Source organism: Monodelphis domestica, chromosome 3 (assembly GCF_027887165.1).
Source record: "Monodelphis domestica isolate mMonDom1 chromosome 3, mMonDom1.pri, whole genome shotgun sequence".
In the NCBI taxonomy this organism is placed as follows: domain Eukaryota; kingdom Metazoa; phylum Chordata; class Mammalia; order Didelphimorphia; family Didelphidae; genus Monodelphis; species Monodelphis domestica.
The window spans coordinates 91,853,151-91,868,074 of NC_077229.1; the positions used below are offsets into that span (position 1 = coordinate 91,853,151).

At 37.9% G+C, this 14,924-nt stretch overlaps 1 protein-coding gene across 12 annotated transcripts in view; it reads left to right on the forward strand.

Annotated features, from left to right (window-relative positions):
* CATSPERD (cation channel sperm associated auxiliary subunit delta) overlaps positions 1-14,924 on the forward strand; it is a 146,558-nt gene that overhangs the window by 105,695 nt on the left and 25,939 nt on the right. For all 12 annotated transcript variants that reach the window (XM_056822502.1, XM_056822500.1, XM_056822501.1 and 9 more), the window contains 4 exons: positions 2,503-2,616; positions 4,078-4,167; positions 8,288-8,346; positions 13,902-13,980. In XM_056822502.1, the coding sequence (XP_056678480.1) occupies positions 2,503-2,616; positions 4,078-4,167; positions 8,288-8,346; positions 13,902-13,980 (342 nt within the window). The remainder of the gene's footprint in view (positions 1-2,502; positions 2,617-4,077; positions 4,168-8,287; positions 8,347-13,901; positions 13,981-14,924) is intronic.

Sequence of the window (14,924 nt, forward strand, 5' to 3'; positions counted from 1 at the left end):
AAAAGAAGGGGGAAAATTGAAGGAATTAGACTAGGCAATGAAGAAACAAAACTATTACTCTTTGCAGATGATATGATGGCATGCTGAGAGAATCCTAGAGAATGAACAAAAAGAAATTAGTTGAAATAATTAACACTTTAACAAAGGTGCAGGGTAGAAAATAAACCCATATAAATCATCAAATACTAAGAAAGCTCAGTAGCAGGGGATATAGAAAAAGAAATTCCATTTAAAGCTGCTGTAGAAAATATAAAATGCTTAGAAATCTACTTGCCAAGAGAAACTTGAGAACTGTATGAACACAATTACAAAGAACTAAACAACTAGAAAAATACTAATTGCTCATGGATAGTCCAAGCTAGCATAATAAAAATGACAATCCTACCTAAATTAATCTACCTATTCAGTGCCATACCAATCAAACTAAATTCATCTGGAAGAAAAAAGATTTCATGTCCCAAATATATATAGAACTGAGCCAGCTTTATAAAAAAAATTAGTTATTCTACATTTGAGAAATGGTCAAAGGATATGAACAGGCAGTTTTCAGATGAAATCAAAAGCTATCAATAAACATATGAAAAACATTCTCTAAATCACTCTTAATCAGAGAAATGCTAATGAAAACAACTCTGAAGTACCACCTCGTCCCATCAGGTTGGCCAGGACGACAAAAATGGAAAATAAGTGTTGGAGGGGATGACAGAAAATTAGGACACTAATGCACTGCTGGTGAAGTTGTGATTTGATCCAATCATTCTGGAGAGCAATTTGGAACTATGCTCTTTCATCCAGCAATACCTCTACTTAACAATTATACCTCTAAGGATAATGGACATCCTTGCTTCATTCCTTGACCTTATTTGGCAAGCTTCTAGCTTGTCCCCATTACAGCTGGTGCTTGCTGATGGTTTTAGATAGGTACTACTTATCATTTTAAGGAAAACTCCATTTAATTCTATTCTCTTTAGTGTATTTAATAGAAATGGATGTTATATTTTGTCAAAAACCTTTTCTACCTCTCTTCATATAATCATATGGTTTCTGTTGGTTTTGTTATTGACGTAGTTGGTATGCTGATAGCTTTCCTAATGTTGAACAAGTCATATATAAATCTCACCTGGTTATAGTGTATGATCTTTGTGATATAGTATTGCTATAATCTCCTTATTAGATTTTTATTTTAAAAATTTGCATTAATGTTCATTAGAGAAATTGATCTCTGGTTTTCTTTATTTTCTCTCTTTCTGAAAATGATTTTTAAAGTTCCTTTTAGCTCCACAATTCTTCAATTCTATTATCTGTTATCTTGTATTAACAGTTGTGGGAGAGTAACCTAGTCCAATTATATTTTGTAATGTAATGTAGTGGCTTATTCAATTGACTTTACATCTCTGGTTTATCCTTCAAGAAAAGAGAAAAGGTCAGTGTAGATTTTAAATGTAAATTAACTGCTGCCTATTCCACTCCAGAGCCTGGGGTGCATAAGGCTTCTACTGGGGTCTAAACTAAAGAGTCTGTAATCAATCAACAAGCCTTTATGGTTCTAAGTACTGAGTATACAGAGAAAAAAGTAAAACCATTGTTGTCTTCTAGAAGCTTACAATCTAATGAAGTGAAGGAGAGATTTTATATATATATATATATATATATATATATACATATATATATATATACATTATATAAAAATAGATTTAAAAATAGATCTCTTTGGGGGCAGGGAAGAATAGGCACTAGCAGCTGGAATGAATGGGAAAGAAAGCCTTCCTGTAGGAGGCAGTGCCTGCACTGAGCCTTGAAGGAAATAGGGCATCTAAGAGGTAATGCATTCCAGGCATGGGAGATGCCCAACTGGAAGGCACAGAGCTGATAGAGATGAGTGTAGTTTTGTGTGTGAGTTACTGCCCTTAGAAGGTGGACCTGAAGAGCAAGTAATATGAAGTGGAGGGTGGGGAGAGGGCAGATCAAATCCTGACATGGGACCTTATTAACTGTGAGACCCTGGTACACTTTGCGGCACTTCTTTAGTCTCACTTTGCTCATTATAAACCTGGAATAATAATAGCATCAACCTCCTTCCCCTCCACCCCAGTTTTGGTGAGGATCAAATGAAATAACATGGAAAGCATTTTGTAAATTTCTAAGAGCTATTGAAATGATTACTAGCTATTAAACAGCAGGTAGAATGTGCTGGGGGGGGGGGTAAAGGAGAATAAAATGTTCTAGATCTAGGGGGATCATATGTAAGCTTCATGGCGGGGAGTGGAACATGACACATGAACTGAGCTTTGGAAGTAGAAAAGGATTTCAGTCATACTTTATTTACCAAATCTCTCTCTCTCTCTCTCTCTCTCTCTCTCTCTCTCTCTCTCTCTCTCTCTCTCTCTCTCTCTCTCTCTCTCTCTCTCTCTCTCTCTCTCTCTCTCTCTTTCTCTGTCCCTCTGTCTCTGTCTCTGTCTCTGTCTCTGTCTCTTTTGGTCTTATGTTTGCGTTTCTAAACAGGCAGAACTTTTGCAAGGAAATTTCGATAAAACAATGCATATTTTGGATATGAGTGATACCCTGCACTTGTATGGTGTGATGGTACCCCAACCAACTCAAAATCCGATCCCAATAGTAAGTATATTATATTATTTGTGGAATGTCTGTTTCTGATACAAGCACTTCATCTTGGTCCAGTCTCCCCAATGGATTAGTGTGCAATTTCTTTCTAGTAGCATTTGAACTCGGGCATTTTCCTGAAGGATTATTAAGTAGGCCTTGGAGTCCAAGCCTCTTAATTAGTTTCTTCAAGTCTTGAAGATTGTTACTGCCTTGTTAGAGGGAGATTCTCTGCCCTGTTGCCCCAAGATGATCAGGTCTATTTAAAATTGGTCTGTTCAGGATGGTTCTGGGAAGCCCCCTAAAGACCACCAACAGCAATTATTCTTCTTGATTCCATCTCACTTTTATTATATCAGCAAAGATCTTGCCCTCTTGGTTTCCTCAATCATTATCCTTAACTTTGCCCCATCCATCCCTATTCCTTTGCTGGCCTGCTTTGGGAGAGCCCCTGTCTGCCCTTAACCAGCTTCAACTTCCAGGCCTAAGCTTAAACCTTTTCCTGGATAGCCATTTCCAATACTTGTTGGCCAGACCTGATCCATTATTGACCTGGCAGAAGAAAGAACCTGAATCGCAACCAGTGACAGACCTCAGGACAGAAAGCCCCAGCAACAACCTTGGGACTTTCTGTTCCTTGATCTGAAACAAATGCATAACTTGACTACATCCTGCATGAATGAAGAGCTGGACTTTTCATTCCTGAAAAACACACCCTCCCCCAGAAAACAAGCAATGAAATCTTGAAAACTATCCCCTCCCCCCAAAAAACAACCAATGGACTCTTGAGAACTATCCCCTTCCCCTAGAAAACAACCAATGAAATCTCAAAGACAACAACAACAAAGCATCTTCCATCCCCATCTTTTCTTTTTCCTTTTACAAAGAAAAAGATGGGAATGATAAACCTGGAGACCTCAGCCAGACAATAGTAAATAAACAGATTCCATTTAGGCAACAGAAAGCCCACAAAATGGTTGCCAACAACATTCTGCAACTTGGAGACTGGGACTCCCTACCTCTTGGCATTGTATTGCCCCTGAAGCCCCCTAATGCTATAATATCTCATGATTCCCCACCTGGATGGGACCCCATAGCCACCTCTACTGGCACTGGACTCCCTTTTTCCACTTCTTTCCTCTAATAAATCTTTGCTATGTTACCTTGCTTTGGTCCCATTGTCTCTTGGGTCATCATTTGGTCATCTGTACATGACTGAGGAAAACATACTGTGCCCTCAGAGTTCCTAGGGGTCTCAAATATTTGGAGGTTTTGCCTAATTCATCTCCAATGGGATGTATAAATAGCTCTAGGAACCTGACAGGTTCCTAATAATTAAATAAGAGAGATCAGATGAAGAAGGCTATGCACCAACCCAGGAACAATTATACTCTGATGAATGAGGATAACTCCTTACCCTAAGTGATATTCTTTATGCCCATTTGCTTTACACACAATTTTTTTTCTTTTCCATAGATAACCATCAGTAATCCCCATTCTCTTGGACTCAAACTAAAAATGTATGAAGATGGCTACACCTATGATGGAAACATAAAATTTAAAATAGTAAGCTAAATTTCCACAATGGTATTTTATTTTATTTTTTTTTAAAAACCTTACCTTTAGTCTTGGAGATATATAGAAATGCTGATGACTTATGTGGGTTTATTTTGTATCCTACAAATTTGCTAAAGTTGTTGATTATTTCCACTAGCTTTTTAATTCATTTTCTAGGATTCTTTAAGTAGACCATCATATCATCCACAAAGAGTAATAGCTTGGTCTCCTCATTGCCAATTTTAATACCTTCAATTTCTTTTTCTTCTATAATTGCTGCTGCTAGTGTTTCTAGTACAATGTTAAATAATAGAGGTAATAATGGGCATCCTTGTTTTACTCCTGATCTTATTGGGAAGGCTTCTAATTTATCCCCATTGCAGATGATGTTGGCTGATGGTTTTAGATAAATGCTGTTTATTATTTTTAAGAAAAACCCTTCTATTCCTATACTTTCTACTGTTTTCAATAGGAATGAGTGTTGTATTTTGTCAAAGGCTTTTTCTGCATCTACTGAGATAAATAATCATGTGATTTTTTGTTGGTTTGCTTGTTGATATGGTCAAGTATGTGGATGGTTTTCCTAATATTAAACCATCCTTGCATTCCTGGTATAAATACCACCTGATAATAATGAATAAACCTCATGATGACTTACTGGAGTCTTTTTGCTAGTATCCTATTTAAGATTTTTGCATCTATGTTCATTACAGAGATTGTTCTATAGTTTTCTTTCTCTGTTTTTGACCTGCCTGGCTTTGGAATCTGTACCGTATTTGTGTCATAAAAGGAATTTGGTAGAATGCCTTATTTGCTTATTATGTCAAATAGTTTGTATAGTATTGGGATTAGCTCTTCTTTGGAATGTTTGAATTTTGAATCCATCAGGCCCTGGGGATTTTTTCTTAGAGAGTTCTTTGATGGCCTGTTGGATTTCTTTTTCTGATATGGGATTATTTAAGAATTCTATTTCTTCTTCTGGTAGTCTAGGCAATTTATATTTTTGTAAATATTCATCCATATCACCTAGGTTGGCATATTTATTGCCATGTAATTGGGCAACATAGTTTTTAATGATTGCCTTAATTTCCTCTTCATTGGAGGTGAGGTCTCCCTTTTCATCTGTGATACTGTTAATTTGTTTTTCTTCTTTCCTTTTTTTTATTAGATTGACCAGTAATTTGTCTATTTTGTTTGTTTTTTTCAAAATACCAGCTTCTAGTCTTATTTATTAGTTCAATGGTTCTTTTAATTTGATTTTACTAATTTCTCCCTTAATTTTTAGGATATCTAATTTAGTTTTCTCCTGGGGATTTTTAATTTGTTCACTTTCAAGTTCTTTGATTTGCATATCCAATTAATTGACCTCTGCCCTCCCTAATTTGTTAATATATGAACTCAGGGATATAAATTTTCCCCTGAGTACTGCTTTGGCTGCATCCCATAGATTTTGAAAGGATGTCTCATCATTGTCATTTTCTTCAATGAAATTATTGTTTCTATGATTTGTTCTCTAACCGATTTTAGAGAATCATATTATTTAATTTCCAACTAATTTTTTATTTGGCTCTCCATGTACCCATACTGATCATTATTTTTATTGTGTTATGATCTGAAAAGGTTGCATTTATTATTTCTGCTTTTCTGCATTTGTTTGCCATGTTTTAATGACCTAGTACATGGTCAATCTTTGTTAATGTACCATGTGCTGTTGAAAAGAAGGTATATTCCTCTCTGTCCCTATTTATTTTTCTCCATATAGCTATTAACTCTAATTTTTCTAAGATTTCATTCACATCTTTTACCTCTTATTTATTTTTTTATTTGATTTATCTAAATTTGATAGGGGTAGGTTCAAGTCTCCCATTAGTATAGTTTTACTATCTATTTCCTCCTTCAGTTCCACTAGTTTCTCCTTTAGAAATCTGGAGGCTATACCATTTGGTGCATACATGTTGATTACTGATATTTCCTCATTGTCTATACTCCCTTTTATCAGGATGTATTTACCTTCCCTATCCCTTTTAATCAGATCTATTTTTACTTTGGCTTTGTCAGATATCATGATTGCAACTACTGCCTTCTTTCTGTCAGTTGAAGTCCTTACCTTTAGTCTTATAATCAATACTATGTATTGGTTCTAAGGCAGAAGAGGGGTAATGGCTAGGCAATTGAAGTTAAACGACTTGCCCAGGATCACCCAGCTAGGAAGTGTCTGAGGCCAGATTTGAACCTAGGATCTCCCATCTCTAGGCCTGGCTCTCCATCCACTGAGCTACCCACTTCCCCAACAATGGTATTTTAAACCCAGCTAGAATTAGAAGATAGGAGTCTGGGCCTGGAGTCGGGAAGACTGAGTTCAAATCCAGCTTCAGATTCTTATTAACTGGGAGACCCTGGGTTCATCACTTAATCCTGTTTGTCTTCATTTCTCCATCATGAAAAGAGCTGGAGAAGGAAATGGAAAATCAATCTAATTTTTTTTTGCCAAGAAAACCCCAAATGGGGTCATGAAGAGTCAGACATGACTGGAAATGACTGAACAACTAATTAGAAATCACCCTATTAATCATAATCAATTATGGTTATTAGAATTCTTTCTCTCAGATTCAGAATTTTTCTCAGCACGTACTCCTTCCACTGACTGCATTAGAAACTTGTGTGTTTAGGAGGTGATCTTTATATATTGTTGTGGCCTTGCTAGCTGATCTTTCTACATTTAACCAAGCCAGTATTATTATTCCAAGTCAGTAGACGCATGCCTATCACTGCTATGGTTGGGGAGGTCCCTACAAGGCATCTACCAGTGCAGTCTTTGAGAACCAAATGGCAAAACATCAGAGTATGACTTTAATACTAATACAATTAGTAATAATAATTATAATGATAATTATAGCTAACATTTATATAGTGTGCCAAGATTTGCAAAGTGCTTTACAAATATATTATCCTCTCAACACAACTGGGAGGTAAATGCTATTATTATCATCCCTTTTACAAAACTAGAGAGACTATATCTCATAGGGCAGAGGGAAAGCATAGCCTGTACAAAGGCCTAGAGGTGGGAGATTGAATGACTTGTATGGAAAGGACCTACAAGGCCAGGTTGACTGAAACAGAGACTGTATGTTAAGAAATAACAGGAAACAAGACCAGAAAGGTATGTAGTAGACACATTGCAGAGCACTTTAAGTGTTAAGTTGAGAATTTTTCATTGGATCTTTGAGGCAATAGGGAGCCACAAGAAATAGGGACGTCACTGCCAAGTTGCCAAGCATTTGTTAAGCTCCTACTATATACCAGGTACCAGGCTAAACCTATACACTGAAGATAAAAGTTTTTCTCCCTCTGTTATAGTAGATCCATCTATCTCAAGTCTTTCTCCACTCTAGTCCATCCTCCATTCAACCACTATAATGATTATCATAAAATACAAGTCCAATCATGTCACCCCAACCCTAACCCATAAACTCCATCGGCTCCTTATTGCCTCCAGGATCCAATACAAAATTATCTGTTGGACATTCAAAGGCTTTTCATAACCTAATCTCTGCTACCCTTGTAGTCTTCTTACAAGTCTTCCTCCATACATATATGTGTCCTCTTTAATCCAGTGATAATGGCCTCCTGGCTGTTCTATGAATAAGACACTCCATCTCTTGGCATTTTCGCTGACTATCTCCTCCATCCTTAAAATGCTCTCCCTCTATTCTGGCTACTAGTCTCCCTGGCTTCCTTTAAGTCCCAGCTAAAACTCCACCTTCTATAGGGAGCTTTTCCTAATCCCCTTTTAATCCCAGGGTTTTCCCTCTGTTATTGAATTACTTCCTATTATTTTGTGTGAAGCTTATTTTGTATATATTTGTTTGCATTTTGTTTTCTTCATTAAACTGCAAGCTCCTTGAGGGTAGGAACTATTTTTTTTGCTTTCTTTTTATATTCCCAGTATTTATCACAGTGCCTAGCATATTTGTTATTGTTTGGTCATTTTCAGTTATGCCCAACTCTGCATACAATAAGAACCTAATTAATGTTTATTAAGTGATTGTTTGTTACTCTATTCTATATAATATCTAAAGGGTCTGTAAAACTTTCTAATCAGAGTTCTGTGTCTCTCTGGATTTCATAGAACATTACCCTGATGCAGCAGTACCTCTCAGGCAAGGCTCATGACAGCTTCATTTCCAAGTATGTCCTTTTTTCAGCCCTCTTGTATTTGTAGACTTGAGGTCAGGCTTCTGATGTCATTGCTGAAGGGAGTTATGGATGAAGAAACTCCCTTGATCAGAGTGGCCCCAGCTTAGTACCCAAGAGTCTTACAGAGTTTCCTGAAGGACCAAAAGGCCACAATCAAACAACCAGTATTTATTAGAGGAGGGACTTGACCTAGGTTCTTGCCATTAAGTAGAACTCTATCTACTCAGTTAAGCTACTTCTCATTATTCTCTTCACCCGTCCCCCCACCCCCAAATAGTTGTGAACGAGGACTTGAGTTCCTATTTTGACAGTATTTGAACAGGACAAATGTCACACCATGGTTTATCACTTACATAGTCAAATGTAGAATAATTACAGACCCCATCACTAGGGATTGACCTCTCATTATGTGCCATTACATTATTAGAATCGATGGTGGTCTCCTTTCAGAATTCCCACAGCAAACTGAGAAATAGAGACATGAATGAGGCTTCTTCACTTTTGAGTAAGAGGGGCTGACCACCCTGCTTCCCCACCACAGCATCCCACCCTAAGGAGGGGAAACTCACACCCTCCTAACACACCCCTTTCCACTTTGGAGAACAATATCAAGCCAAAATTTGCTTCTCTGAAACTTCCTTGGAATCTAGCAAAACTAATCTTGGGAGCCAAGATGGCAGCTTAGTAGCAGTAAATGCCTGAAACCACTTTGAATATCCTTCCAAACCAATATTTAAAAGGTTCCTCAAAAAGATGGAATTGATCAGGATGAGTGAGGGGGCTCTCCCACTGAACACAACAAACATGAAAGGTAAAGAGTGTTACAAGGGAATCACTTTAAAAGACTGATATATATTAATTTAAGGTCGCCAAGGAATCAGCTATGTAATTCCTAAATGAAAAACTCAAGTCAGCCGTCAGCCTTTTTTGGAGTTTAATTACAATAGAAGCAAGAAAGGAATTAGAGATATATATAGAGAGAGAAAGGGGAGAGAAGGGAATAGGGCTTAAATACCCCTTCTGTTTAGGCTGGGCCAAAAGGCCCAAGCCCTTAGATAGCTGGGGCAAAGAAAAGAGATCAGTCCCTATTACTCACGTGTCCAAAATGGAGAAACAGTCTCAGAGGCCCCCACCTTCAGCTTCCTTCAGAGCAAGCTTCCCCAGAGCCCAGGAACCACACCGACCAAAAACTCAACCCCCTCCAGTCTCCAGACCCTCCTATCTTTAAGGACACCATCCAAGTTGCCTCCCCTCAGTCCTCACATCTACCAATCACTCTTCATCAATTTCCCTGTCAATGGAGGCTCTCGCTTAACCCAGGACCGCCCAGAGGTTTCTGGCTTTTGCACATGTCTGTTGAAGGTCATATTTTTCAAATGATTAAATCTTTACTCCTTTGTTACAGCCCTTTCTAAATCCTGTTAACTTGAGTAGGGTAGAGATTGGAATAATTAAATTTTGATCTAGGCTGCAGCCCTTACTCAATCCTATTAGGACTGAATAGGGTGGAGTATCTCCATTGTATCAATTCTAAAATCAATCAAGACTCAAAGAAATTCCTGTTCTATGCTTAAGCATAGGTCAAAGTCCTTTCCATTGTTCAGCAAAGGGTCTCTGTCCTAAAGTAATCTTAAGAAGAGAAGAGAAAGAACCTCCCATGCCAATGGGGTTCCCATTCCAATAGACTATCAGTAAGAAATTTTCCAAGTATGAAATATCCCAATGGTGAAATTTCCAACATTTATAAGTCTAAGGAATTTTGAGGTTTACAAGAGAGAGTGGATTTCCACAATATAAAGGGAAACTGGAAACAAAACTACAAACAAACAGGCAGACCAACCACCCCTCCATCCCCCACCTACCATGCCAAACTCAAAACCAGAACTCCAGGATCCTGGATCATAGGTTACACCAACAAAAGAGCCCCTCAGACCCACCCCTCAAAGGGTGATGGCCCTGGCAGTGAAGTCCAAAGGTCCATAGTACTCTCAAGCTTCTGCTGCAGCAGTGAAGATAGCCCCAGGGTAAAACCCTGGGCTTTTGAATCCAGAAGCTAAGACAGACATGGCCAGCAACATGCAGATTTCCCAGTCCACTGGTGGGAAAAAGAGCAAACAACAACAACAAAACTTTCTTGACCCTCAAAAATTTCTATGGGGAAAAAGAGCGAATTACAGAAGCAACAGGAGATGGTGAAATCTAAAGAAACACATGCAAAATCTCCAAAAAGGGGGTGGGGTGGGAATTGGTCACAAACTCTGGAAGAATTAAAAAAGCAAATAAGATGGGTTGAAGAAAAATGGGAAAAAGAAATGAAAGTAATGCAAAAAGAAAATAACAGCTTAAAAAGCAAAAGTGGCCTAATGGAAAAAGTGGCAAAATAGACAATGAAGAAATAAGTGGCTTTAAAATCAGAATTGACCTACTAGAAAAAGAGACAAAAAAAATCAAATGAAGAAAGGAGTGCCATGAAAAGTAGAATGGACCAAATGGAAAAGAAAGATCAAAAGGCCATGGAAGAAACTCAGTCTTTAAAAATTAGAATTGGTCAAATAGAAGCTAATGATTTCACAAGATATCAAGAAATAATAAAACAAAAAGAATGAAACAAAGAATGAAAAAATAGAAGAAAATATGAAATATCTCATTGAAAAAAACAACTGACATGGAAAATAGATCCAGGAGAGAAAACTTGAGAGTTATTGGACTACCTGAAAGCCATGACAAAAAAAAAAAAAGCCTAGGCATCATATTTCAAGAAAGTATCTTAAAAAAGTCTGCCCTGATATTCTTTAGCAAGAGGGCAAAATAGACTTTGAAAAAATCCACAGATCACTCCCTGTAACAAATCCCCAAATGATAACCCCCAGGAATGTTAAAGTCAAGTTCAAGAATTCTCAGGCCAAGGAGAAAATACTACAAGGGACCAGAATGAAACAATTCATATATCATGGAGCCACAATCAGGATTGCACAGGATTTGGCAGCTTTCACATTAAAGGACCACAAGGCTTGTAATATGATATTCTGGAAGGCATGAGAACTGGGACTACAACCAAGAATCAACTACTCATCAAAATTGACTATATACTTTCATGGAAATAGAAGATTTCTAAACATTCCTGAAGAAAAGACTAGAATGAAACAGAAAATTTGATGTCCAAATACAAAATTCAAGAAAACCATAAAAAGGCAAATGAGAAAGAGAAATTTTAAGGGCTTCAACAAGGTCAAATTATTTATATTCCTATATGGAAAGATATCTGTAACTCTTAAAAAATTGTTATCATCATCACAGTAGTAGTTAAAAGAAGAATACATAAACAGAGGGTGTGGTACTAAGGTGTTTAGGATATGTTTAAAAAAAAAAAAACTAGGATCAAAACAATTCTTATCCATCTTTTAGAGGGCAGCCCTACACATACCTATACATGTCATGGGTCATGACCAGCCTATACCAGGTCTTCTCTCCAAAGTCTCCTCCCCATCTGAACTTTCCTCTTTCTAATTTTTAATTCATTTGTCTTTTATTTTCAGTTCTGAATTTAATCTTTCCCATCTTCCCTTCCTCCCCCATTGAGAAAGCAAGAAAAACAAATTCCCCTATTATTCATATCCAACATATATACATACAGATACATGTGTATATTTATATAGGATGTCTCCCAAACATGTGAAGACTTCCCCTAATGGAATAGGCAAAGGTTATGAAGGCAGCTAAATTAGGCGTTATGATGCACTTAGAGCTTAATTAGACACTGAAGAAGGCAAGGGCAACCACTGCATCCTGGGGCCATCACCAGTTATCTTGACTTTTGTCTTGCCACTGGACTTCAACAACTGTGGAAGAGACAGTGAGGCTGACGACTTTGTGAAATTCTGCATCACTTAAATTCAATTCAACCACAAGTCAAGATATCACCCCATGACGTCATCAGTCCTCTGAAAATGAAGGATAAATAACAGCATAGACACATGGTTCACCATTTGTCCATCACAAATTTGTCTTTATGATATTATTGTTCCTCTCAGAGGAGAAGAACCAAAGAAATGGCTGGAGATAGGGTTATATGCAGAGAGGATTAACCCAGTCCACAAAAAAGTAGAAAGATGAGTTAGAGGCACTAATGACCCTGCTCAAAGTTGTTCATCTTTATAGGATTACTGCCTAAATTGTTCTGGCTCTGTTCACTGCACTTTACATCACTGGTTCATATGAGTCTCCTTGAGTTTCTCTGAAACCCTTCCCTTTCTCCTTTCTTACAGTATAATAGCCTTCTATCACATATATGTGCTTTGACTTGTTCAGCCATTCCCCTGTTGATACTTTCCTATTATGGGATATTACTATCCTTCCAGCTACTTGGTGAAATCCTTAACTCTTTGTTCTCAATCCACCCCACCTATTCAAATTTCTAGGATAAGCTTTTCCAATTCCTTCAAGTTGACTCCTTAAACTTAGTCTGTCAACAAGCATTTATTAAAAGCTTAGCACTTCGCTATACAAATAAAAAGGGAAAATAAGCCCAGGGCCTGCCCTCAAAGCCCATACATTTTAATGAATAAGAAAAACATGTAAATATCTGGGTACATAGAAGATATTTATGGAGAACATGAAGGCAACCTGAGAGAGAAAGGCACTAACAGAAAGTGGAGAAAAGAAACCGTGAAAGTCCAGAACTAGAAGGGAGAACTTGAGTCAGGAGGAACAGGCAATAAAGAGGCCTGGAGATGGCATGTGTGTACCATAGTTGAGGAATTACAATAACGATAGCCAATATTTATGTAGTGCTTAGCATATGCCAGTTACTTTATTGAATGATTCACAACCATTATTATATCATTTGATCCCTACAATGATTCTGGGAGTTGGGTATCGTTATTATTTTCCTCTTTTGCAGACTAGAAAACTAAGGCAAACATAGATAAAATAACTTGTATGGAAATTTACACTTCTCATTCAGACAATTTCTTCTCAAGTATGAAACTTCATCCATCTTTCCCAACATGTTAACTCTTTGACCACAGCTTTTTAGCTGTCTTTTTAGCAGACTGGTTGCATTTCCTCTTTTTAGAAATCTTTTGAGGTAACAAAATCTACAAATAATACTAAACAAGGCACAAAGATTTCCCCACAACTTTCAAAGAAGCAAAAACACAGAGAAGACAGACAGGGGGCATAAATTACACAAAAGCTAAAACCATCTTGGGAGAAACAAGACATTCCTATGATCCCCTTTCATAAGGTGCTTCAGAATATAGAAAATTTGGGTCCTAATCTAAGTTCTACCATCAACTAGTTGTGTGTCCCTGGCCTAGTGCCTTCTACTCTCTGGGCTTTAATTTCCTTCTCTGTAAAACTCAAGGGTGCTTTCTGATGCCAGATTTTCATAGCTAATACTCAGTATGGTTTCTCTTTCCATGGTGATGATCCCTGCCCCCACCCCCACCCCTTTTTGGAATGTCCTAGCTTATCAATGTCCTTTCTAAAGTGTGACCTCTGATTTCATTCGCCCTGGAAGCTAAAGCTCTTTTTTCCCATTGTAGCATAAAGGTACCCAGTTTATCCACCATCACTCTGGATTTAATTGACAGAGGACTATCCTGTATTGACTTACAACCTCCGGTATGTAGGAAACTTTCATTCCCCTTCATTGTACTTCCTTCATTTGCATCAAGGAATCAAAAGAGAAGCTTTAGACACATGGATGTTTTCTCTGGGAAAACCAGTGCATCAGGAAAGCTCCAGTAGTAGGGAGCAGGGCTTTGCTGAAATTGGGGAGTCAGAGGTACCTGCCTGATCCATGGCTCGTCCATTTGTGCTATTCTGAAAAGACATATACATATATATGCATATATGTACATACATAGCTAGATAGACAGATAAACTGATAGATAATAAGGCATTTGAAGCCTTTATTATGTCAGACACTGTGCCAAGTTCTGACACTATAAATATAAGAAAAAAAATAGTTCCTGCCCTCAAGGAGCTTAATGGGGGAAGACAACACATTCAAAGGAAGCTGGAAAGGAGTGGAGAAGGTACCCTTATATTTGGGAAGTCATGAACCCAAGTGAACATGGCTAGAGTGGAATCCCAGATGGAATTTTGGGAAGGAACTTAACCACTTGGAGGAGGAAACCACAGGGATCTATGTGTCCTACTCTGAAGCTGAACTCTGTTCCCTTTGGGAAAAGATTAGGGAAAAGCTGTTTTCAACTGCCCATGTTGTGGGAGAGCTTGAGATTAAAGCCTCAGGCTGGGAAAGGATGCCCCCTCCAGAATGACAGGTTTCAATGAGTATTTTAAAAGTAGAGAAATTTATGAAGTTGAACGCAGGGATTTGGGATTCTTATGCCCTTTTGACAATAGGGGCTCCGTGACCAGAGATGGGTTGATGGGGTGGTGGGGCAATGGGTTATACCTCCAGAGACAAAAGGGGGTGAACTGGGCCCTGCAGGGTATGATTAGATAGCTGAGATACAAATGGATGCTTGTCAGAAGCAAACTGGGAGGTGCCTATCTGTGTTTGTCAAAAAGCCAGGGGAGAGGTCAAAGTCACCTTCCTT